Source organism: Pongo abelii, chromosome 1 (assembly GCF_028885655.2).
Source record: "Pongo abelii isolate AG06213 chromosome 1, NHGRI_mPonAbe1-v2.0_pri, whole genome shotgun sequence".
NCBI lineage: Eukaryota > Metazoa > Chordata > Mammalia > Primates > Hominidae > Pongo > Pongo abelii.
In genome coordinates this window covers 72,917,332-72,944,268 of record NC_071985.2, presented here as the reverse complement: position 1 = coordinate 72,944,268, position 26,937 = coordinate 72,917,332, and the positions used below count along the sequence as shown (strand labels likewise).

The following is a 26,937-nucleotide window of genomic DNA, read 5'->3' as shown; positions in this document are numbered from 1 at the left end:
GAAGAAACAGAACTTTAGGTTTAATTCCAAGAGCCCCTTTGGTCTGTTGGACACAGAAAAACGTAAGAGAAAAGGTAGTCGCATTTTCATTGACTCCTAGGGGAAAAGGAGAAGATACAGGTGAGAGAGAGAAAAAGGGGAAGAGAGAGAGAGAGGAGAGGAAGAGGGGTGGTGGAGAGGAAGATAGAGAGGAAGAGGGAGAGGGAGAGGAAGAGAGAGAGAGATGGAGAGGAAGAGAGAGAGGGAGATAGGAAGAGAGAGAGGGAGATAGGAAGAGAGAGAGGGAGATAGGAAGAGAGAGGGAGATAGGAAGAGGGAGAAGAAGAGAGAGAGGGAGAGGAAGAGCAAGAGAGGGAGGAAGAGAGAGAAAGAAGAAGGAGGAGGAAGAGAGAGAAAGAAGAAGGAGGAGGAAGAGAAGAAGAAGGAGGAGGAGGAGGAAGAGGAGAAGGAGGAGGATGAATATAATAAACTGCTGAATGAATATGCTGGAAACCCTTATTAGCAATAAGTGATAATGATGAGAGAGAAAGAGAGAGAGAGGAAGAAGAATTAAAAGTGAGCTAATGGGAAGATAATCCCATTTGTGGATGGCAAAGCAATGACAGAAGCTGGGCACAGACAATGAAGTCTGGGCTGGAGGGCAGGAAACGAGGGCACCCAGAGATAAAGAAGCAGCCACAGTCTGGCCAGCAAATCTTGTTTGAGGGGTTAGATGAAGGTGAACGGGACAGCAGTGACATGGAAACCAGCAAAGGGGTGGGAGAAGTAACGGCCAGATGATGAGCTAGAAATAGACAAAGAGTCAGAAATTTCCTATGTCCCAGCAGACTGTCTGACCCCACCTGAGTCACCTCGGAAAAGACTTTGGGCTGGTCAAAGAAACAAGACATGGCCTAAGACCTGGGCTTGGAATCACAGCTACAGCTCAACATGCCAGTTGCTGCCCTAAGATGGTCTAAGCATTTACACTTTGATGACAGCTGAGAGGAGGTTCTTGCTCAGTTTTAGGTGGACAGGAGAAGGCAGGATTGATTTTGGATCTTTCTGAATAATTAGTGAAGGTTGGTCTCACCTCAATCCTAGAACTCAGAGGCAAAGGTATCCTCTCCACCAGATGTGGCCTTCGTCCTTTTAGTGGTCTCTAAGGAACTGTTAAGAATGACATCCTTCAGGCAGGACGAAATAAAAACACCTCCTGTCAAGGACATGTTTTGAGCAAGACAGAGGACCTGAGGCCAGTCATGATGAACACAGTCCTCATTCTTGGCTTCAAGTGGGAACTGGCTCCTATGGTTTGGGACATTTGCTCTTATAAAGATATAGAATCCCTAAGCAGTCACTCCTGAGTGGGTGAGAAGTAGGAAGAAGTTGCAGAAATAGAAGGGGAGACAGTATGCACCTGGGACAATGAGAATGACATATTAAGGCAGCGTGGGCCATGTATGAGTGAGTGAATGTGTGTGTGCCTGTGTGCACCTACTTGGCATGTCATGGTAAGTGCATTGCCTCCAGAGCAGGCAGTGTAAGGAAGAAGTACTCTGATGAGCAGGACCGTTCCTGACAACAGCTTCTAACACCTTGGAGAAACACCTGTTCATTTTCCACAGCAGGTCACTTCCCATCTCATGAATGATCGCTGTGTCTCCATCCTTCAGCATTGAAATCTAGTGATATTTTGTATCTCTGTAGTGGGGAATCTCCTTGGTGTTGCCCTCTGTATCTGAGATGCCAGAATAAGAAATCAGGCTATTATTTACTGGGAATCTTCACATGCATGAATTTAACCTAATTGTAATCTTCTGAAAATTGTATCTAGAGGCCCTTGGGTGTACTTTTAATTTAACAAAAAAACATGATTATAGTCTTTCGTAATCATTTCCAAAGTAGCTACATAAATCTGTTTTTCCTCCTCTAATATTTTCATGTAAATCAATCTCTCTTGCCTCCTCCACCCTCGTTTATTGTTTTCAATTCTCTTCTGTGAAAATTTTCCAATTTGTCCTTGTTGTCCTAGCAAACAAATATCAAACACAGACTTTAATAGTCCCCGGCTGTGTCTATGCAGCCACAGGGATGGCAGGCCAAGGAGTTATTCAGTGAATTCATACAGGGGAGACAGAAGACAAGGTAAGCCACTGTGCAGGGGTAAGACGTGTCCACCCTGGGTCCTGTGCCTGGCAGCAGGGTCACAAGGGATGTTGTGGCAGAGAATGATTGATTTTGTTGCCAACCTCAAAGACCAAGGCTGTAACCTCAAACATTCCACGTTCTTTTAATAACCCATTAGAAATCTGTCATCTGTGACTTTGTTTAAATCTTTCTGAAGCTATTTTTACTCTTAGTGAATAGGACCTTCTTGTGCACTGAATTCAATGATCTTGTAATCTGCCATCTGGACCCTGTCACCTGGCTGAGTTGAAGTGACTAGCTTCACCACTAAGACCAACACACAAATGTTTCAACCTGCCTCATTTCTCCCTGAGCAATTGTGGTAGAACTGGAGTCACCAGGAAATGATTGCAGCCTTCTCAATTCACATGCTTTCTGCATATGGTCTCCAATTCTCTGCCATTCTTGGTTGTTTGGTCTTGACTTTTATCTACAGGATAATTTTAGGAATATGTTTTACTGAGATAATCCAGATAAATAAAAGTCTAGCTAACCCCAAGAGGTTTCGTGTTTGTTTCTTTGCTTTTTAGGATCATTTAAATTTAATATGGAAGGTCCCAAAAAAGTAAAGTGTAGTGAGAGTACACCTGGAACGTCTCCCTCCCTCCTGCTAGCGGGTCTAGTATGGGAGCTTTAATGTCCACAGCCTTAGCAAACAAGACCTCTTTGCTATCTAGTCTTTTGCCACCTTACCAGCCTGTTACCCTCTCTCTGTAAAGTGAATTCTTATGCTACATTGAACTTTTTGTTTACCATTCCTGAAAAAAACATGTTTCTCATGTCTCCATACCTTTCTGCATGCTGGTTCCCTTTGCTTAGAATGACCTTTGTTATCTGGCAAGTAGAACAGTTCGCCATCCAAATTCTCCATGAAACTCTATTCCATACTCTTTGACCTCACATAAGTCACCCCTTAAATTTCAATCCCACAGACTTTTGCTCACATCTTTATTTTAATAAGTCTTAGATTTCATTGCAATTACTTGTTACTCTTTCAACTATCTACGTAGACTGTTAGTTCTTCCAGAGCAGGAACCACATCTTCTTCTATAAATAACAACCTAGCATACACTGGACCACAATAGGTAATGGGGTGAATCTCTGTTGAAAACACAAATGAGTGGGAGAATAAAAGATGGAGTGGTGAGAGAATTACTATAAACAAACTGGCTTCCTGTCATGCACATACTCTCTCACACACACACACACACACATACACACCCCCTCCATACAATCACACATACACCACATGTGCACACATAATGCACAGGCATCACTCACACACACACACCACACACATGCATGCACACACACATACACCACACACGTGCATACACACGTGCACACACATGTGTGCGCACACACAAACACACACACACATGCACATTCAGGACCAGGTAACTAGAAGGAGGCAGAGGCTGGGTAAAGTTGCAGGTGCCACTCCTCTGCCTCAAAAAAAAAATCAATTTGTAACTTATATTATTGTCCTTGATCAATTTTCTTCCTTGTCTGAAAGTCATAAAGGCTTATTGCTACTTTTCTCCTGGTACATTGACCTTGATATTTCATTAAAGAATTTGTTTAACTATTTGGCCTAGGATTTGGTTGTTCTACTTCAAAGGAATGTTCAGCTATTTTAATGTATGCAACAAGAATATGAAGTGAAAAACATTCACACATGGGCTGCTTACCTCCACTTCAGGAGAATTAAATAAAATATTCAGGAAAATCAGACATACCATTGACTTTTCCATAACACCCCAATATGTATCATTAGTTGGCAATCTGTCAGACAGTTTTCAATTCGAGTGACAGTCTTCATGTTCAAACCAATTTCGATTAATTTTGTGAGAATCATTTAAAGAAACATGGCATCGGATCCCTGATTTAAATCAAGATGTATGGCATCTTACACTTTTCACTTACCTTGTCATTTTATGAGGAAAAATACAGTCATTTGTCTGGCGCTTTTTTAATACTGTGTACATATAAACTCACACTGCTTATCACTCCTGGTTCCATTATCCTCAAGGTAGTCACATTTTTCCTCCTCCTAACAGTTGCTCCATTATTTTATTAGTGTCCAAAATGAGACCTCATAGACAGTGATGATCATAGAATAATGGAAATTAAAGATGGAAATGACAGATTAGGTCTTCTTGTCTATTTCCTGGGGCTAATGTTTCTGTCAGTCTATAACTCACTGCTTTAGCCTGTCTTGTTTTAAATGACACTTATGCTGGGACCTCAACCATTTCCCCTGAGACTCTTGTCTACATCCTAAGACTGTCTCTACATACAACCAGAGGGAATGATGAAGGCTTATGCAATTATCAAGTGAAGTCAGGCCCATCCTCACATGATCTGTCTACAAGGCTAGGGATGTGGAGGCTTGAGTGATTAACCACCAAATCCAATCACTACAGCGAGCCAGCCTGGATCACTCAGGGCAGAAGTGAAATATTTTGTCATTGTTTTCTCCAGCAGCAAGTCAGCAGCTAAGAGACAGACATTGGTTATCCATCACTTTTTACACTATTTTAATCAGTAAGAACCACAGTCCACTGCGATTCTTAGCCATCCCATTAGCTAAAATTTTGGATACCCAGAAACTATGCAAACATTTCAGAGGCGAAGATGGTAAGGGGACTCCATAGAATGTAAATAGCCAGCGGTATTAGTCATTCATATCCCACTGCACATCTATCAGCCAAACCTTCTGCCCTTCTCCCCAATCTTTCAATAACAGGCTGCCTCATATGTAGCTGCCCTTCTACAAACACCTTCCTCTAAATTTTGTGGGCTCTCTCTGTGATATGATCTCAAATTCTGCCAAAACTGAGCAATCCTTCATTTTCACGAACAGAAAAATTTCATGGCTTTTTGACTTCCCCAAGTTTTCTGACCTGTGACTCAGATTTCCTTTCCCTAACTTCATTTTCTCTTGTCCTTATCCCTCAACTTCAACCCGTTCCAGAACATTTGCCCTCTCCTAACATCTATGGGCATCTATCATGCCTTGACTTAGTCATCAGCTGGCTAAGTTCTCAGAGTTGAGTTCTTCTATCCCTTTATCATAAATCACTCCCTTGGGCTCTTCAATCATTTTTATTGCTCTTCTCCAAATGCTCACCCATTTGTCACCATATTTATTGCTTTGAGAGTCCAGAACTACATTCAATATTCTAGGTTTGGTCTCATCAGAATCACATGGAAGGGGCAGATCATTGACCTCAGGGATGTGAGTCCTCCATGGCAATGTCTGAAATGACATTGGTTTCTTTTTTCCACCTGTCAAGCTGCAAACACATATCTAATTTGCAATCCAAGCAACCATTCTGAGATGCCTTTTGCCTTGATCTCTTTCTAGTTTTTCCTGTTCCATTGATTGCTATTATTAGTTTGCATTTATTGATCCCCTTCTCCTCCCACCCTCCTTCAGGACCCAGCCAATGCAGAAAATAAACTCTCAACCTCTAAAGGAAACTAGAAAGTTGCTTTGAAAAAGTAATAGAGGGCAGGGCACAGTGGCTCATGCCAGTAATCCCAGCACTTTGAAAGGCTGAGGTGGGAGGATGGCTTGAGGCCAGGAGTTGGATGTTACTGTGAGCTATGATCATGCCACTACACTCCAGCCTGGGCAACAAAGCAAGACAATGTCTCAATTAAAAAAAAAAAGGCAATAGAAAGTGAATAGTGGGATGCTTGCATAATGTGAATTTACTTAATGCCACTGAATTGTGTACTTAAAAATGGTTAAATGACACATTGTATGTTATATATTTTTTATCCCAATAAAACATTCCAAAATGTAAAAAATAAAAACAAAAAAGGAATACATGAGATAACTACTTTGTCCCACTCGTGTGTGTCTAGGGGAAAACAAAAGTCTCATTGAGAAATGGTAATTGGGGATCAGGCAAAAATACTCTTTTATTCAATACAGAGTACTTCCTGAGTCTCTGTATGTCACCCCTGCTGACAGTCCTGGTGAAAACAAATTTCCACTCATGTCAGTATTGCAAAGCTCATCAGGCTCTGGGAGAGCTACATTGGAGTCTCTGTGGCTTCATGTGTCTCCAACAAAATCATCAGCTAAATTCTGCCTGTGGAATCCTCATGGCTGGTGGTGGTGTGAAAAGGAAGAGAGGGACAGCTTGATTTTCAGATCCCAGCTGGAAGCTGCAGGGCTGCGAGTCAGAGGCTTGTAAATGGAGAAAAAGATGATATGGACGTCACTGGAATGGTATAAATATGGAAAGGCATAGTGACATTTTTACCCATTTGCTGTTCAGAATATAGCCACCCTTTAGCTCTATTCCTCTCCATGCAGTTGCTCCACGTCATGTCTGTGTAAGGAGCAGTGATATGTGGGAACCAGCTAAGTCGTCATGCCCTCACTTACCCCTGGTTTGTCCCCCATTCGTTCCGAATGCAAAGGTGCTTATGTACTGGATCCTTCATGTAGCCTTCATAGCAGAGGCATTCCCCTTAGAAGCAGGGTAAGGAGGAAGAAAGAGAAACATGAAGGAATTGATTAACATGTCTGTGTTTGTAAAAATTAACATGAAATAGTCAGGGTAAACTCTTACTCTGATATTAGCATGAATGAGACAGTAAGTTCCATTATGTCATATACTCCCCTCTCCACCACTCACATAAATGAATACTGCAACCAATCTCTCCATTCTCCAGTGTGTGATACTTTTCATAGAAGAGGAATCTAGTATTCAGAAAGCACCTATTATATATGCTCTGTAAGCACAAAGACCAACAATCCTTTGAGGAAAAGGACTTTTTCATCTTTATTTTCTCAATGCCCAGTATATTACAAGGCACATAGTAGATGAATAATAATGTTTAAAGACTGCATAAGTGAATTATTTCACCAAATATTTCTAGGAATCTTGGAAAGTAGGTATTATTGGCTATGTTATGCTAATGGGAAAAACAGGCTTGAGAAAATTGAAGGCTTGTAGACAGCTTGTAAGTGACAGAGTTAATGTTTGAGCCTATGTCTGTCTGACTCCAGACCTTTTTCTCCCACCATGCCAGGCTGCTAGCTCATAGAACAACTACTATATGCACAGCAGGCCTCTTACATCTTATGGTTTTAAAAGAACTCTGGGTTTTAGCTTTTAAGTAAAAATGATTAATTATCTGGGAGTGGGTCACCAGAAGAATCATCTACAATTCCACATTTGTTTAGGGTATCACTACATTTCATTATAATTTGTTATTCCATTAGTATACCAAGGGACCCACGAATCTTCTGGAATTTCATGCAAAACTGTATATGTGCGTATATGCATTTTTTTGAGGTAGGGTCGCATAACATTCATCTGATTTACAAGCAAATCCAAGATCCCCAAAAGATTAAAAATCATTGCTCTAATTACTACTGATTTTGAAGAAAATTGTTGCTGCTTCATTATGTTAATAATTCTTTATGCAATGAGATGTAGCCCAAACTACTGAGGCCAGTTACACTACAACACTAGTTCCTACTATTTAAATGTCTGCTTATTTAATTTATACCTTGTGAAAGAACAAAGTGTGACTTTCCAAAATTTGTAAATAACAAAGGTGCCATGTCCTAGTGAAATGATGGGCATACCATTTCTTTATCTCTCCAGAAAGAAACACTTTAAGATGATATAAATAGAATAATAGCTTTGAGTGCTATTTTCTCTTTCTGAAGATAAAACCCACTAAAAACGAAGTGAAGGGGTCTCACAGTTAAGGCGGAAGGTATTGGATAGGGCCTGAGCAAGAGCTTTTTTTAGCATCTTAGCTTAGCCATTCGTTTCAAGATTGACCTGCAAGCGGCTGTCCATCAGAGCCTCACTACCAGGTCACACCATTTTTGTCCCCCACAGCCGTTCAGCTCAATGTGCTGAGAAGTAGAGTGAAAACCTCTTCATTTGTAAAAAACAAAACAAAACAAAACAAAAAACAGGGAGTATTTGATCAGGACATTGTCTCCTGCGTGGTGAATTCTGGCTTCTACATGGGCTGGATTCACAGTGGGTTCAAGTTTATTGGCTTCAGTGGTACTGAGCTATATCTAGAAATGGTCAGGGAGCTCTGAGCCAAAAATAGAAAAACACAGCTTTAAATTAGATGGCTGATGATAAGATTTGTGGATAAAGGTTGTTTATTTGATAAAAGGAAACATAAAGAAGGCAACTACTGGGGAGGGCAAAAGAAGAGAGTACCAGGAGCCTGGCTTCATTGAGAAGGCTTCACACCTTCTCAACTCCAAAGAAAGCATGGATGCTAGACTGTAAGATACATAGGGCAGAAACAAGGAACGAGGTTAGTCTTCCCCTATATGAGTAGGTCTTTGACATATACTGTGCAGTAGAAAATAAATTAATTAAAAGATTTGCCCTATATTTACACCTCACCCCCAAGATGCAGATATGTAAGCCAATTAATAGGTGAAGGTCTCAAATATACTTTTCCTTTCAGGAAAGACACTCTCCTGGTTGTCCTTCTGTGGACAATTAGCCATGAGCATATTTAGAAGCAGGAAGTAACCTTAGGAGTTTGTCAAAGCCATTACTCTGACTCTTAGAATGGTCTCAGCTAGATGCCTTGCCTAGAATTAGGGACTGACAAAAATGGGAGTTCTCTTCCACATTTGATATCTAATTACCACAAAACATGTAAAAATAAATGCCAGTAACAACTTGGAGTTCAAGCCGAGCCTTATTTTCCTAATGACGGCATTACCTACCATTTGTATAGCACATTTACCTTCTCAAATTGCCTTCGTAGTCATTATCTCCTTATGAGGCTTCCGTCACTCATTACAATGTGGGGACATACTGCCGACAACCAATAAAAGCTTTCCTCCACATAATGGCAGACGCAGCCCAAAGTCCAAGAAACACAGAAATTTTCAAACACATCATGCTAGATTTTGGGGATCTCCAAAATTTGCCTCTCACAGGATCCTCATTTCTGGAACCCACCAAGCATTCCTCATCTGTATTCCTCCACAAAACCAGTTTGGCCATCTCCAACGAAAGGATTTCAGACTTGATGGGGGAAGTTGCTATGGCAACCAACTGCTAAATCTTGACTTTAAGAGGGGTTTAGTGAAAGCACAGGCTCCGACTGTTAGCTGTGAATTTTAAAGACCCCACAAGGGTGTTGGATGCCCTCCTAAGCTAGAAGTGTTACAGTCTCCGCATCTGCTGTGACAGATGGTGGGAACGCATGAGGCGCCGACTCCATGGTGGTGTACATAGGACTCCAACGGAGAGACATGTCATGGTACGGAGGAGAGCCCAGCCAGATAGAGTGTGCCCTGCAGGAGCACTCAGGCAACCATACTGCCAAAAAGAAGAGGCCCTTAAAGGTAGTTGGTGCAGGGTCTGGAGACAGCTGCACTTGATCTGTGCTTAGAACCCTGACAGTAGACGCCTCGGGGTACCTTGGATGATGGACAGTGCTTTTGGTCACTTCCCATTCTACAGCTGAAGGACTGAGGCACAAATCTCATTCAAAGATTAAAGAAAAACCTTGAAGCTAGGGGTCCTCAGACATGGCTGGGCTCACCATAAGTTCTCCATGAGAAAAATGCAGATCAAGGCCAAATGCCCTCAGCCGCTTCTATGCTTCAGGTAGGGGTTGGCTTTTATGAAATAAAATTGGGTATGCTCCTTCTAAAAAGGGAAATCTTTGTAAGATATCTGACTTGGGTAGTATCTAATTGTTTGGTCTCCCTTCCCAGTGGAGACATCAGAAAGGAGGCAAGTCCAGGGTCAAATAGCCCCAAGCAACTCTGGGAAGGGAGTCAGAGGGAAGTGTGCCAAAAGAACATCCTAAAGGAAGGTGCTTTAATGGAGTCACAGAACGGAGTGTAGCATGTGTCGGCAATTCAGGTATCAGGAACAAAATCGGGACTGAGCTACCCTGACAAATTAGGTAAAAATCCAAACCAACCAACCAACCAACCAACCAACCAACCAACAAACAAACAAAAACAGGGAAGGTTAGAGAGAGAGGCAGCGGTTCAGAGCAAGCAAAGGAGAGGGCAGCTGGTTTGAGTCTGGGAAGTGGGTCGAATGCCCCTCAACAGGTTTACACATTTCCACATGGTTGGGTCTGGCCTATGGAAAGACCTGGGACAGAAGAGATTTCAGTGAACATCTTGGATAAAGATTAAAACTTAACTTAGCTGAGAAGCCTATGCTCCTTGCAGAACCATAAAAGCTGCATATCTTGAAAAGGGCAATAAGGGGTCTGTGGCCAGGATTGATGGGGACTGTGAAATAAAGCAGGTGTGTGAAGCCTCCACAGCTGTCCATATGGCAGAACAAAGGCCAGGGAGAGAGGAAAGAAAACGGTCACTGAAACCAGGTAGTCTGTGTCTCCATCAAAAAGACAAAACCAAAACAATCAAACAAACATACAACCATAACAAAAAACCCTTGCAAAGTGCAGGGAAAGTCAGCCTCTGGCTGGATCCAGGGAGCATTAAGCCATGCAGCCCTAGTGTTTTGCCATTAACCCCACTTAACCAGAGGCACACCTGGGGTTACAAACCTGGGGACGTGTGGGAGAGAATGTCAGGGTGCAGTTGGCAAAGGGGGCTAACAGCAAAGCATCAGGGGGCTGAGGCTCTGCTGCAGCCACATAGAAGTGAAACAATTCTAAGCCTTCTGCCTTAGTTCCTTCCCTGCAGCTTGAGCAGTGGGGACAGGTTTGAATAATGGTCAGGAGTGTGAGTTCTGAGTCAGGCAGCCTGAGTTTGAAGTCCAGCTAGGTCATTAACCATTACCAGCTAGGTAAGTGATCTTGGGCAGATAAGTCAACAACTCTGTAAAATGGGAATAAGAGTGCCATCTACTTCATAGTGTTACAGTGAAGCTCCAATTACATAATCTAAGTAAAGCACAATGCTTGACACACAGTGAGCTCTCAAACATCACCTATCCTTATTTTTACCGAAAACCATTTTTTTCTAGGTATTTCCCACCAGTCTCCCCTGACCTGGAAGGGCACACAGTAGGCTTTCTGAAATTGTCAATGCAATGAACCTACCTCACATGCATGCTGAATTACCAGACGGCCAAATGACAGGAACATAAATTGCTATAGAATGAGAACTGTTAGAAGAGGTCACAGTGCTCAGCAGAAGATTGGGAATGGCAGGCATACCTTGGGGTACCAGCCTACCATTTCTCAAGTGCATCCAAGTTCAAATTGGAAAGCCTTTGGGCACTTGATGATCTTAAGAACATTTGCTAGTGCTGAGTATATCCCATGCACTGGGCTGAGTGCTCTAGGTACATTACATCCCTCCCAGGTAGCATGTTGCTAGAATAGAAATACAGAGGGAGGCTGGAATGAAAAACAGATCAGCAAGTATTCTCCAGCTCCAGTTCTTCCATAGATTCCTGATACATCTTTAAAAGGTCTATAAATTGCACAAGGAGGATATAAAGAGAGAGCAAAACAATGCTTTTTCTTTCTATTTTTGTCTTTTCTTTTTATTCTATTTATTTATTTATTTGAGACAGGGTCTCATTCTGCCACTCTGGCTGGAGGGCAATGGTGCAATCTCAGCTCACTGCAGCCTCGACCTCCCAGACTCAGGCAATCCTTTTGCCTTAGCCTCCTAAGTAGCTAGAACTACAGGTGTTGCACCACCATGCCTGTTTAATTTTTTGTATTTTTATTAGAGATGGTGTTTATGCCATGTTGTCCAGGCTGATCTTGAATTCCTGAGCTCAAGCAATCTGCCTCCCTTAGCCTCCCAAAGTGCTGGGATTATAGGCGTGAGCTGCCACGCCTGGCCTGTCTATCTTTTCTCTCCTTCCTTAGTGTGTAAGTTTTCTATTGCTACAGTAAAAGCATACCACAAAGAAAGTGGTTTAAAACAACATACATTTATTATCTTACCAGAAGTTTAACATGAGTTTCACTGGGCTAAAATCAAGGCATCTATAGAGTTATGTTGTCTTCTGGAGGCACCCAGGAGAATCTATTTTCTGTGTTCTTGCCTTTTCCAGCTTCTAGAGGCTGCTGACATTCCTTGGCTCATGCCTCCTTCCTCCATATTCAAAGTCTGTAATGGCTGCTTGAGTCCTCCTCACATCACATCACTCCGACCTCCTTTTCTGCCTCCCTATTTCACTTCTAAGAACACTTGTGATTACATTTTGACCACTCAGATAATCTTCCCCCCAAATGTCCCTGTTTTAAAGCCAGTTGTTTAGCAACCTCCATTCCATATGCATCACTAACTCTCCTTTGCCATGTGACATGACACATTCACAGGTCCCGGAGATGAGAATGTGGACATTTTTGGGAGTGCATTATTGTGTCTCTCACACCTCGTGTTCTGGAGCATGCTGCAGGTGACAGGTAAACAGAGACTCACTTGGGGATGCTCTTAGGAAGAATGCCTGAGGAGAGCTCCTGGCACCAAGAGGCTGCTCCTTTGCAGTGACTGAGCATCTGTGTTTGTGTGTTTGTGTGTGTGTGTGTGTAAAAGTACACAAGTGCACTGCACAGCTCCATGCATCCATATGGGCAGACCCCTCAGTATGGCTGGGAAAGCACATGTCCCAACACTATGACATTTCCAAGTAAGCTAGCTAGAGGATTTCAAAAATAACGTCAACTTGACTTGAAGCCAATTCCCACACTCAGCTCTTTGGAGAAAGGCTCTGGGATGGAGTGTGGGAGGCGATAAAGTTTCTTACTGATGAGCATGTGGGATGACCACATCACCAATGCTTTCCAATTCCAGCATTCATGAAAATGAGAGTCTTTGCAGTATTGTTTCTCAGCTGCTACCCAAAATGAAGATGCTGCACCTTAGTTTTGTCTTGGGGTTTGGAAGCTTATTTTTAGTCTTCGTCTGTGTCTTTCCAATTGGAAATTTATTCATTGTCACAGACACTGAGAAGCCATTAGCAGGGGAGGGGCTTCCCAAAGTCATTTTCAGCAGGGATTAGAAATGAGACATCTGGAAGGGACTGAAGAGTTGATGGGAGAGTTTTGCTGTAGACAAGTAGCTTCCTGGTACACAGAACAGTAATGCTTAGTAATGGTTGTTTTTAAAATAGTTTTGAATGACAACTATGTTGGATCTGACATGTCTGGGGAAATTAAGCAACCTTTATAATCCCACCTTTGCAGATTTCATGATAAATAAAACACAGACTCTGCTTTAGGTGGCTGTGGGACTTTGGGCAAATCATGTAACTTCTTAAGGAATTCAAATGTGAATGTAAAGCATAGAGGCAGTTTATCATTGAGACCCCTCCAAGCATAAAGCACCAATCCCTTCTTTTCACATGTAACTGAAGGTGTGCTTCCTTTTCTTTAAAATCCAAGTAGGAGCATCCAAAGCTCCCCTCGGGGATCAAGCTTCTCTCAGAAATGAGTTTAACAACTGAGATTGTCCCAAATCCTTCCAATCCAAGCCAGCTGGAGAACTAGGGTACCAGAGACTAGCTCAGTTGCATGGAGAGCCCCCACCTCTGAGATTAGCTCTTTTTAATTTCTCCCAAGCACACTAGCTTTTGGGCATGGTACATAGCCCATCTGTTTGGTTTGGTGTTTGCCTGACAGCGTGGGAGGAGCAGCAAGTAAGCACAGTCTTAGACTTCAGATGTTTAAAATGTTGTACTTTCTCCTCCATATGGGGGCCTAGAATCTCTGTGATGGGCCCACATAAAACAACTTTAACACCTAAGATGGTGAATTTTAGATGTTTCACTTACCTGCTACTCTCCCAGAGGGATCTAGTCATAGATTATAACAGAAGTAAGGGCTAGATATCTTAGACTCATCCTCTATTAAGATCTCTCTACCTCAGCACCTGAAGAAGATGTGAGTGTGGTGGGCTGGAGTAGAGGGGGTTGGCGGGGGGTGGCTGCACATGATGTACAAAAAGCTTCAGGGGTTGGGCCCCAACTCCAGCAATGTTTTGCTTGGGAATCTTAGATATCACTTTAACGCTTTCCTTTGCTCTAAGGGATCATACTACTTTGGGAAGGATCTATTTGTGGTACTCAATTTACCAAAAACAAGTCATCATAGAGACTACTGTAGGTGAATGTCTTCTTCAGTGAAAGTGCAAAGCAAACTGAAATAAGAGATCCATGCTCCTGGCTGTGTTGGAACCCAAGGAGCAATGGGAGAGCTCTAATTCATGCCACACCAGAATTTGAACCCTCCCTCAGGGAAACCCCAGCTCCATTTGATAGTATAACAGACTTGAAGATGTTCCTACCCTTTGACCCAGTACTCTGTCACTAAGATTTATCTGAAGAAAATAACTCCAAATGTGTCCAGCATTTATGTGTAAAGATGTTCATTTTAATAGTATTTATAAAAATTAAAAATTTAAAGCATCCTAAATGTCAAATAATAGGGAACTGTTTAAATGAGCTATGATATAGACATACAATGGAATACCAAATGGCCATTAAAATTATGTGTTTGAGGATTATTTAATGATTCTGGTAAAGTTATGATGGAATGTTAAGTGAAAAAAGCAGGAAAACTCTACTAGACTTAGTATGCTTCTAGGAAGCCCTTAAAAATCATGCATAGTAAAGAGACTGGAAGGGAGGACATTAAAATTTTATAAGTGACTTATCCAGGAGATAGAAATATTGATGATTATCATTTTCCTCTATAAACTTTTCTAATTTTTAAAAAGTTTTCTACAATTAACATGCATTAATTTTATCATCATATAATGTCTAGCCCCAGTATTTAAATATCCCCTGACTGTGTGACAAATGCGTTATGGAAGTCATCCTAAAACTGAGTTTTCTGGCTTGGGACTACAGTTAGTATCCTTCCAAGTCTTCTGCCAGAAAATGACCACTGTTTTAGCCAATAAGCTCTGCGGCCCAACCACATACAGGCAGTCCGCATGGTCTAGGCTTGAGATGGCAGTGGAACGGGGAGTTGGGAGGCATGGTCTGAATTTCAAGGGAGTGATTGCAAGAGGCATGATCTCTCTGACAGTTACCCGCTGCCCGGTGCTCCCGCCTACCAGTTTCGGGGTCGCATTGGTGTTCACAGGGGTCCAGGAGCCGCCGGGCACAGAGGTCCATGGCCCAGGGTCCGCTGGAGTTCTGCTGAGAGAAGAGAACCACTTGGGCAGGGTTCAGCCAGTCACTGGCATCCAGTTGGCTCCCCTCCAGCAAGATGAAGCGGCTCCCTGCAGGGTGAGAGAAAGGAAGCATGCCTATGTGTGCAACACAGCACACGTCCATAAGCCACCGAAGACAAGGAAATCCCAACCTGAGAATTAGTACCAATCAGAGATCCTAACTCTCACCATTCCTAGCCCATTATTAGCCCCAGAGCAAGGGATCAGCAGACAGAGGCTGGGCCATCACTTGGACTTCTGTGAGGCCAGACATTGAACTCTCCAGCCATAGAGTCCCCTGCTGCCTTGCTCCATTCCATCTTTCCAGGGAGTCCCTAAGGAACACAGGGACAGAGAAGCCCTGTGATGGCCATGGCATGGCTCCATCAGACCCAGCCACAGGCACTGGCACTCCTCCAAGGAACAGGGGCTGCTGCCTGTCTTCACGTGCTATGAGAATTGCAGACCCTCTAACACTGTGTCAACAGTCCCCACCTGTTTCCAGCCTTACAGCAATTCAGAGAACAGACATTAACAAGTCAATTAGGTGCTCTGGGCTTAAATGATTCAGGGACTCTCAGAACCTATATTACTCCCTCATTATATCGGGGTCCCCCTGGATGAAAGTAAATTATTACTTCTGAGTTCTAGGCTTACAGCAAGTTACTGCAATTAGGAATTTCTCACCCAGGCATACAAAACCAAAGCATGGCTAATTCTTAAACACCTCTACTACTCCACTTAGCTTTTTCCTTTTCAAAGGCTAAGGGAGTCTTGGTGCCTTTCTTCCTCTAGCCAGTGGGCTGTGCATTTCTCTCAAAGACAGAGACGTATTAAAAACAAACAAAAACGGGAGAGGGCATAGAGAGGAAGAGGTGATCACTTTAGTTTATTTTTTAACCTGCTGTCTAAGTCCATCTACGGGCAATACAATTGGATCCTAATCCTTAGTTATTTCAGTTTGGTTTTCCCCCGGTAGAGTAATAGATAACAGTGACTCCTGTCTTCTCCAGCCTTTGCCCAACCAGAAAACTTTCCTTTTTAGGGGGCAAGGTCGCATCCTCAGAAGAATGAGCTCACCATCAGCAATCAGGTGCTCAGGGACATGCAGTGTGATCTTGACAACGAGAGGGCAGTTGACGTGAGAGGAGCACACGAGGCCAATCACACAGCTGGTGATGCTGATCAGGGTCAAGGTGGTCTTATTCACAGGACTTCGGGGAGAACCCACTGAAAGCGAGACAAAAGCAAGATACATGGTGGTAAAAAGCTTGGCATTGAGAGTCCAACTTGGCTTTTTGCCGCTCATCCTGGCAAACAGGGGAGACACTTGGCAAAACTAGCCCATGGAGGGAACTGTCTCTGGCTGCATGATCTCAGTGACCTTCTTCCTCACAGACACCATGCCATCAGTTGGAGTCAGAGGGGACTTGGCCAACTGGTGGCCCTCAAGGTCAATAATAGTCTGTTGACCATTTTCACTCTTCCTGGGCCAAGTTCACAGTAGAAATCATAGAGGGGGCATTCTCTTCCCCTAGTCGCCTTACTGAGCTCCAGGCTTTTGCCAAGGGTGGGAGGGATGCTTTAATCCCACATCGTACCTCCCATTGCTCTTCACAGAGGGCACTCTGCACAGAGCAGCTCCACCCCCATGGTGCACACTGCTGCTCCAGGAAGAACTCCTGAGCTGGAAGAGCTTGTGCTTACTCTATGGGCAAGAGTCCTACCAAGTGACTCTTACTCTGTGGGACCTGGAATGAGGAAAACGAGGAACGTCTGCTCTGCATGAGCAGACAACGTTGTCATACCAGGATGCTCTCCACAGTCCTGGAATCATTGGAGGAAATAATCATTGCTGAGGATTAAGAAACACTCCCGGGGAGGTGGAAATGGAGATAGGGAGGGAAGAGTGTTTTGTTTCTTTTCTTTTTTTGTACCACTGTTATTTTTTTTAATTTTTTGTTTCTTGGCTTTTTTTTTTTCCTGTTGGGGAGAAGATGAAATGCTATTAAGCAGGGGAGCCTTATGCTTACGGAAGCAGAACAGATGTGGGAAAGTAAGAAAGCAACACGACAAAATGTGTGGGTCTTTTGGAATTTTCTTCTGTTCTGTGTTAATATTTATTATTAACAAATTATTAATAAAAGGTTCCCATTAAGGCAGACACTGTGCTGAGTTTTTTATGTACCTTATTTTATTTGTAATATTTGCTTTCTTACAATAAGCCTATGAGTCTGTATGGGAACCACCCACTTTACAGATAAGGAAAACAGGTCTGTAAGAGGCGATGCTCATTGTGGCAGTTAACACTCATGAAGTGATGATTGTGTGTCAGGCTCCAGTGCTCAGGGTTTGATGTGGCTCGTATCATTGACTAGTGCCCCCAGTCTTATGAGGCAGCTCCCCTGGAGGAATAGAGGGTTAGAGAGGCTGGAGAGCATGCCTAGTTCCAGGAAACTACTAAGGTGTGGAGCCAAATAAAAACGCAGATCCAGGTGAGGTTTCAGGACACAGGAACAATGCACTACTCAGTCTTTGGGCCCAGTGGTGCCTTTGGAACTGATGTTCTCAGGAACACAGGGATGAGTTTTTGGTTCATGAATATACTTGTCCTTTAGGGGAGCAGTTTCCTCTGGGTGCATGTGTTGGCAGTAGCTGGAAAGGAGAGACTTGAGGGCAGAAGGTAGTCTCTGGGTCCTCTGTCCTTGATAGATGGAAATATTCTGTTCATGTTACTATCCTTTCATAATACAGTCTATTTTCCTACGCTTACAGGTTTCCAGCCCAGCCCAGGCCTCAGATGCAGATCCACCTTCTCTCAAAATCTCACTACCTGCTCTCGCCACCTTCTCTCAAACCCTGCTCCTCCAACTACTTCCATTGCCCAGCCAATGGCACTGCCACACATTTGGTTCCTCAAATTTAAAAACTCCATTATATCCAACTCTTTTCTCTTGCTTACAAGCCACACCCCCACCCTGCCCTCACCAATGCCGTTAAATCTTTGTCTCTTTAGGATATGTTCCCAGCAGTGGGATTGCTGGGTCATATGGTAGCTGTATTTTTAGTCTTCTGAGGGACTTCCAAACTGTTCTTCATAGTGGTTGTACCAATTTACATTTCCACCAGCAGTGTACAAGGGTTCCCTTTTCTCCACATCCTCACCAGTGTTTGTGCTTGCCTATCTTTGGATAAAAGCTATTTTAACTGGGGTTAGATGATATCTCATTGTAGTTTTGATTTGCGTTTCTCTCATTTTGTGTCCAAAACTTATCTGGCCTCCATTCTTTCCATCCCTCCCTACCCATATCGTCTTATATCTAAACTGAAGCAGAAGCCATCCACCTGTTCCCCTGCCTCAAACTCACCCTGCTGTCACCTATCCTGCATGCTGTCCCTGGAAGGATCCTTCATGGGGCAGAGCAGACCAGGACATTGCTCTTTCATCAGGTCCAAAGCCCTTGGAATCAAGCTCATGTACTTTCTGGCTTTTGCTGATCTTCTAACATTATTTCCTAAGAAACCCACAAACCTGCACCCTAAGCTCTATTCTAGTAAACATTTTACTGCTCCCTGACAAGACCATCATAGTTTATGTCTCAGTGACTTTGCACAGATTATTTCCTCCTCCACAGAAGGCCATTTTGTCACCTTGTCAGCCTGGTATACACCTACTCTTAAAGTCTCAGCTCGAACAACCTCTCCCTGTAAACACTTCCCTGAAACCTCCAAGAACAGATTCTCACTGATTACTTGGTGTTCTAGCCCTCGGTGCTATAAGGTGTGATAAGAGCTGTTATAGCTCTTATCACATAGAATCATCACTGTTTACAGGCAATTGCCACTGCTCTCATGTGATTTCAATGACTTGCTACTGACATTCCTGTCTCTATGGTCTTTCTGCATCATCAACCCATAATCCAGCATATCTACCTGGTTTCAGAACCTCCAGTGGTTCCTTACACCCCACTGAGGCAAGCAGAAACTCAGTCACATGGCATGTGCATGGTCCTTTGTTAGCCATTTTCCAGTCTCATCCTTACCATCTCGTGTGTGTATATATTTATAACTTGGTGACAGCTGCCATATTGAACGACTTTTACTTCCTTTAAAACACCATGTTCTTTTGTCCCTTCAAGGCTTTTTATGTGCTATTTTCCTTTACCGAAATGCCCTTATCCTAGACTTCTTCTCCTCTTTTGAGAAACCCAGTACAGTGTGTGTGTGTGTGTGTGTGTGTGTGTATGTGCATATATATATATATATATATATATATATATATATATATATATAAAAATAACCTGGTTCTAATTACTTTCTCCTTTTTTGTCTCCTATTGCTTTCAGGTAGGATTAACTGTCCTGTCTTCTAAGTACTCTCTTCACTTTATTTATATTATTAAATTAAGCCTTATCACTGTGCCATATTTTCATGTTTCTACCACCTATCACAAACCTGACCCACAGCAGGTGGGTTATAAAATGTTTTTGCTGGTCTGATGGATATACCCAATCCAATTCAACAAACACTTACAAGCATCTGTTACAGGAAAAATCCCTCACTAGGCACTTTGGAAAAATTTAGGCATTCCCCACCCCTAAGAAGCCTACAGTCTGGTTAACAGCATAAAAAGTTGATGCATTAGGAGACCTTGGTGTTTAAAAGGAACAGTTTCATGCTGTCGAGAAACTAATTCATTACCATGAATTTTTCTGAAACAAGACTTTATTAAAGCAGGACACACCCTGCTTTGATTAGGCCTGGATTAGCTGGGCCTAGCTTGGGTATCCACTGTCTAAAATTTGTAATAAGTATCAAGGGAGATTGGGAGACCCTAATCCACATTCTCGCCTCACAGAAACTGGCCATTCAATATTAGAATACCCAGGGCCACAATGATCTCTTGAGAAAAATGATGGAAAAACTTTTATTATGCTGATAGCAGTTAAGCCTATAGAAACTGGAATTTATAATCAAAAGGGCTTCTTCAAATCTCTAGGAAGAACACCTGTTATGAAGGGAATTCAAGTGGAGGTATGAGAGAATAAAAATGTATATGTCTTTCAGGAGACACTGGTTGACTATTGGTTGAGGAAAATGTTATTGAATGTATTACAAGGAGATGCCACTCAAATATTCTCTACTGTATCTTACAGGGACTCTGCCTAAAATTCTTTAAGTTGGGGCACTGTATAAATATGGGGCTGCATGATGGAGAGTTTTAACAGCAACAATAGGGATTTCATAGTGCTTTAGCAATCTCCAAAAAGGCACATTTTAATATAATTTAATCTTGATAAAGCTCTATGTTCTATGCACAAGGTATTGTTAACTCATTTGACATGTGAGTGAACTGAAGGTTAGAGAATTTGTTGTTCTTATCCAGTATCACACAGCAAATAACTGGTAAAGCTGACCGGAGCTTGTGCCCCGAACTCCCCTCGTGTGGCGGTGATACCAGCGAAGTCAGAGGCAGTGGGAGCTGCGGCCGCAATAGCCACAGTTGAAGCCACTGATCATGACAGTGAAGTGGCACACAGTGGCTGCGTGGAAGGACAGCTCTGTCCACGTGGAGGAGAATGGATTAGCCACCTTAACCCTGCCAGGGGAAAGGAAGGAACTTGGAGGCTCGGGGTGCTGTGATTCTACCAGGCAGGGGCTTAAAGGTCAAAGACAATTACACAGATTTTCAGGCCATAGATCATTCCTCAACTACACTGCCCCCAATCCTTGCCTAGCTCAATCCCAAGGCCAGTGTGGTAGAGGAAGCAGGGGTACATATAGTATCCATCTTTTCACATACAACACACTTTATTAACTTTAATTTGTTTGTCTGAACAACAAAATATGACTCCTGAGTCTTCCAGAAGAAATTGAGAGTCATCTGACCAAGAAATAGCCTTTCAAACAACTTGGAAACTTGTTTGAGAGTGCCATTATCTGGGAGAGATGATTCTCTGAAATTTTCCACTCTAGGCTCTTCTTTCTTCCTCAGGAGGAAACGCCAGTTGTGGTCCAAAAATTCTTCTTGCAGAAACTGGTTTTGTTGCATAGAGCCCACAACCCAACGCAACACCTCTTCGCCTTCCCCCGCCTCCCTCATCCCCAGATCCTTTACCACCTTCTGCCACCTCTATCATTCCTACCTCTACTACGCCTCCTGCTCCTTGAAGGGTCCGTGTAAAAGGTCAGCTGGGGGTCGTTTTCTGCCTCTGTGCCAGAATCCCCTTCAGGGTTCAAGAAGGCGGAACCAGCTGTAATGAAAGCAGCATGGCCAAGAAAGCATTTTCAGTTCTGGTTTCATGACACCAAACCATTGGGCAAGTTCAATAGGAAAATCAACAAAAATGAAAGTAAGCTGACTGATAATCTGGAAGAAGTAGCCAAGGGTGTTGGGGCTTTCTCATACACGGATATGTTGGAGAAGTAGACCATTAGGACAGCAATCACTGGAGCTCTACCCTGCCCAGCCCACTTCCCTCTGACTAGGGCCGTTTCTGGCACCTATCTGCCAAAGAGGACCTCCAGGGAAAGTGGGTGGAATAGGAAGAAACGGGAATTTCCCTCATTACAGGTTATGATTCTGTTAATATGAGACTATCTAAGGGGTATAGGAAATTACATCTTTGTGTTTTTTCTGGCTCTAGAATTATATATATTTAATACAAAAAAGACATAATAGAATAAAGGAAATAAAACTATGTAAAGGGAACAATTCTAATGCCCTCTAAATCCTTTACATCAGAGATAAACTCTGCTAACATTTCATGTGTATACTCTGGCTTTTACTGACACAGAAACAGGTAAAGGTTTTTTAATCTCTCTTTAAAAATGACATTATGCTGTATCTTCTATTTTATAACTTCATTTTTTCCCATTTAATAGATGGGTGGGCAACTTTCCATATTAACAAATATAGATCTATATTATTTCAAATGGCTGCATGGTAAGTGCTGGACAGCAGACAGATGTGCTAGGTAGTTAACCAATTCCCTGTTGATGGACATTTAAGCTATTTCCAATTTTTCGCTTGTTTAAACAATGCTGTGATGAACGGCCTTTTACACACTTCTTTGCACACTTGTCCAATTATTTCCTAAGAATAGACTCTTGTTGGTGAAATTACTTGGTCAAAAGGTTTGCACATTTACATTTTTTTGGTTAAGCATTTAACTGGCCTCCAGAAAGGCTGTGCCAGGGCATACCCTCTCTAGCCACGCATGAGAGAATGGGTAGAAGATATTAATGGCCCTGCCTCTACCAATATGAAGGAATCCACCCTCAAGCCCTAACGTCAGACATGCATACCTCTTGCTTTGTTGTTGATCCGCTTTCTCTGGCTGCTGGAGGTATGAGAGAGAAGGGTGGCTTGCTGGTGGTTGGAGTCCACAGGACTAGTGGCTATAATATTATCTTTATACTTGTTCATTAGTGACAGCTTGGCATTGTCACTTCCTGTATAAGGAAAAGACAAGGCAAAAACTTTAAGAGAAAAGACCAAAAGAAAGGGAGAAGAAGGAAATCTGCATAAACCAAGAAGATAAGGTCTCACAGAATTGAAATAAGACACCAGCAAACTGAGAGACTGGCTGCAAGAAACTGAAATACTCCTTTTTTATTTCTGAGGGACTGTAAAATTATGGGAGAAGCAGTGAAGTCGGGGAACTACAACTGAAAATCCAATTCAACTATTATTGTATTATGTATTATAATATTCTGTATTGATAAGGTCAACGCTTGTAACCCTTTGGCTAAATACAGACTGCAGATTTCTTTATTTTTGGTCAGTACAGAGTTTTAAAAGAATTTGAATTTGTGTGCATTCAGGCAGAGCATGCCCCTTCTCTTTCATCACAGTCTGCACCATTCCCTATTGTCTGACCTCTTTCTGCTTCAAATATCTGTGTTATCTGTTGGCCTCCTAAAGGCATTTGAGTTGATAATAACCCCTGAGTACCATACGTCTACTTTGTGGGCTTAGCACTACAGCAGGTGTTATGGGGAATATGAAGAGGTGTTGATGATATGTCCCCCATATTCTTAAGGAATTTTCAGGCTTTAAATCTTATTAGAAATTGGCTCTTCATGTAGAATATCTTGTAGAGAACAAGCAGAATACAAACCTCTACGTGATTCCACTTTTTCAAGCCCCACTGAAAGTCCATATATAGTAAGCAACATTCAGCATCAAACATGTCTTCCTCAAATATAATTGGGCAGTTCTTTGAAGGATCACTGTCAAGGGTTTATCTTTGGAGATTTGCTGATTCATAGAAGTTTTAAAGAGAAATAGGTGGGCTACTGTAAAGGAAGAGTGCAGTCTTTCTCTCTCTGCAGTTTTTGACCCTGATCTTGTTCATCTGGATTAGTTCTTCCAGCCAGTGTCTCCATAGATACACAATGCATCTGGGGTCTGATACCATGATTGCAATCCTTCATTTTCTTTGAAGAAGTGCATCCCTTGTAGAGAGCACAGAGGCATGAGCAAGATAAACATAACAAAAACACCCCAGGCCCAATTCTCAGGAGTCATAGGAAAAAGCAGATACCACTGTCCCCTCCGCTTCAATGGAGAATTAAATTGCCTAAGCAAGTATAAAATATACAAGAAGTCATATATACATGTTCATTTTTCTTGCTATCTCATTTCCCAGAGGGTTGCTCATTACATACTAAAATGGCTCTAACTCACTCCTCTGTTGAACGTTAAAGTATGTTGCTTCCAGTGCCTGGTGGAAGTGAAAGGAGATCCAATTTACACGGTTCTTCTGGTTTTCTAGATTAGAAAACAGCTCCCATCATCTCAGGAAACAGGTTATTCTTGTCTATCTAGGGAAGGGCACTGCCACATCACACTATGTAGGACAACCAGCTGTTGTCACACAGCTGTTCCTACCCACTCCCCAGCTCCTTGTGATGAAGGACCAAACAGCCCCTTGCCTTTCTCCCATCCCCACCTGGTGTGAGGTCCATCCCCGACTTTTCATTGCAGCCCTGCAGGGAGTCGAGGGTGCGTGTGACCTGGCTGGCAAAGTCCTCCCCTCCGTTCATGCACTCCCTCTGCAGGTGGTGGCGCAGATCAGTGATGTCATACTCATAGCCGTCCAGGATGGGTGTCTCCCGGATGCTCAGGGTGCCACTGGAGTTGTGGCCCTGAACGCGGGCATTGCGCAGGCTCTCCCGTCCATGCCCGCCGATCAGCACAGAAGGAATGTAGTGAATCTCATTGGCTGCCTCAGCACTGGCACTCTTCTGAGGCTGGGGGACCCGGCGGCGTTTGCACCAGCGCCGGCGAGTATACAGGATCATCACCAGGCACAAGATGGACAGCAGCAGAGCGATCATGCCACCCTAGGAAGAGAGGACCACAGATGGATGTGGGAAGATGGGCAGGCTCTTCCCACAAAGAGTCACTGCTCCTTCTGCTACCACCATTCATCACTTATTTATGCATTCATTCATTCAGCTCTATTAAGCACTTATAGCAAGCATCGTTCAGCAGCAAAGGGAAAGTCTACTGTGACTGGTATTTAGGGTGAAAGAAAAATGGAGCTGGGATGACCAGTGCATCATTTCAAGTGATCCAGTTGCTTTGGGCTTAGCAAACAATTTGAAGAAAGAAGTCATTGTGAGTGTGTGTGTGCATGTGTGTGTGTGTGTGTGTGTGTGAGATTTCAGCTGCAAAAACAGAGGAGAGCTTTTATTTATTAAGTTAAATCTGCCACACATAAAGCTGGTTTCAGGACTTTATTTTTTTTTAGCAATATGGGGTGACATCTGGTTTCTTCCTGTCTCATGTCTAAAGATCAATCATAGATTCTAACAGTGGTTCCACCAATTATCAGTGGGTCCTATAAATTCTAAACCTCAGATACCTTATCTATATAATGGAGACAACACCACTTAACCACCCACGGTGGTTGTAAGAATTAGGTTAGCTAACTATGTAAAGTGCCTAGCATAATATATCTCACACAATCAAAGCTGCTCTCAGCATAACCTTAAATGTCTCCATCTGAGTAACTGGCCCAGCAGGAAAAACCATTGACAAATCTGAATAGAAATTTACATCCATCAGGAATTTACCGCCAAGTGTGGGGAGGAATCTCATCATTTGAACATGACTTTTTGGGTCACAGCTTTCTCTTAACCACACAGTCCTGAGTGATGTTCCCTCTTCTTACTAAAGCTCAGGGGACAGGATTGAAACTCAAATCCTGGAGTCAGGCTGGTGGAGGAGTTACCTTCTGGTGCTCAAAGGCCAACACCTCGAAGGTCATTCCTTACAAATCAGGACACCACTCTGTCGACTGCCAGAGGTGAGGATGCAGGACTCAATGATACCGAACACATGGCCTTGACATCACTGGGGCAGCATTTAGAGGGGCAGCATTTAGAGGGACAGCCTTTAAGGTTGGTGTTGCACGGCACTCGGTGGGCATAAATCTTCCCGTGCACAATCTCTATTCACTCCCTTTATTTTGGTCAATATCTTTCCAAACCTATTTAATTAGGCCAGCATGTGCCAAATGGTTCTTCTCTCAACCTTAGGCTTCAATCATATCTCCCTATCAAATAAGCTAGAGATAAAAATCCCCTACCAATTCCCAGAGGGCCCACACACATAAGGCTAGGGCAAGAGTATGCCTCCAAATACATTAAAGGGGGCTTTTCCAGTCTCATAATAATTATGCCTTGGATTTACAAAATTCCCTTCCCTGAAAATCTTCCTATTTATCCTCCCCCTCTCACCATCACTGTGAGGAAAGGAACACACACACACACACACACTGCCACTTTCAAGCAGGCAGCATAGAGGAGCAGAGACACGAGGCAACAGAGTCAGCTGCCAAGTGACAGGCTATATCATGTGGCTTGTTGGGGACAGATGTATGCTGACCTCCTGGTTTTCAATTCTTTCTTTTTTTGCAGAACCCTTTCTCCTGGTGCAAGCTCTTATGCAAGTATAGAGAAAGAATAAACTTGCTCAGGTTCCAATGTGGGTAGGAGTCCAAAGCCAAGTAATGTAGGTCCTTGCTAACTGCCACCTCCACTCCCATCCATTCTGGCGACCCTGCAGACATACACACAGAGCTCCTGGGCCCCCCCAGAACACTGCCTAGAATACACAGTGCCACCACAGTGCAGGACTAAGTCCTGTACCACTCATTGACAGTGAGTATTTGTGTCCAACCCAACATTTTTTTTTTTTAGCAGAACCTGTATCTCAGAGTCAGTGCTATCTTTTCCTTCACCCCAAATTGAAACTGCAACAATAGGTAATTAAGCCACACAGAAGAAATAACTTCCCAACTGAGAGAAGTTGTCAGACATCGAATTAAGCTAGTGAAAACGAGAGGTAATTTTATTCCCTAAGGAGTTGTAAGAGTAGCGTAAGCATCAATCTCTAAGGAATGGCTTAAACACTATGTTTTTTGCTCACTTAGGGTTTTTTAGGAGCTCCTTCCACTGTTTCTCTCTAATTCTCCTTTCAGATGATCACAACAGAGTTATGATGAGGTCTGGGGCATAGGCTCATTCCCTATATTATGCAGTAATAAAACAAGATTAGCTGCCCATTATCATGCTTTTACCACGTACCAGATATTTGTTCGAAAGGTTCCTCACTTTTA

The 26,937-nt window shown here is 42.9% G+C and overlaps 1 protein-coding gene across 3 annotated transcripts in view; it reads right to left on the bottom strand.

Annotated features, from left to right (window-relative positions):
- Positions 1–26,937, bottom strand: part of ASTN1 (astrotactin 1) — a 314,886-nt gene that overhangs the window by 147,864 nt on the left and 140,085 nt on the right. For 2 of the 3 annotated variants that reach the window (XM_054524823.2, XM_054524812.2), the window contains exons 3-8: positions 24,262–24,655; positions 22,613–22,759; positions 21,451–21,558; positions 16,385–16,534; positions 15,182–15,373; positions 6,575–6,659 (exon numbers count right to left, since the gene is read on the bottom strand). In XM_054524823.2, the coding sequence (XP_054380798.1) occupies positions 6,575–6,659; positions 15,182–15,373; positions 16,385–16,534; positions 21,451–21,558; positions 22,613–22,759; positions 24,262–24,655 (1,076 nt within the window). The remainder of the gene's footprint in view (positions 1–6,574; positions 6,660–15,181; positions 15,374–16,384; positions 16,535–21,450; positions 21,559–22,612; positions 22,760–24,261; positions 24,656–26,937) is intronic. The other variant, XM_024236699.3, reaches the window with a different exon arrangement.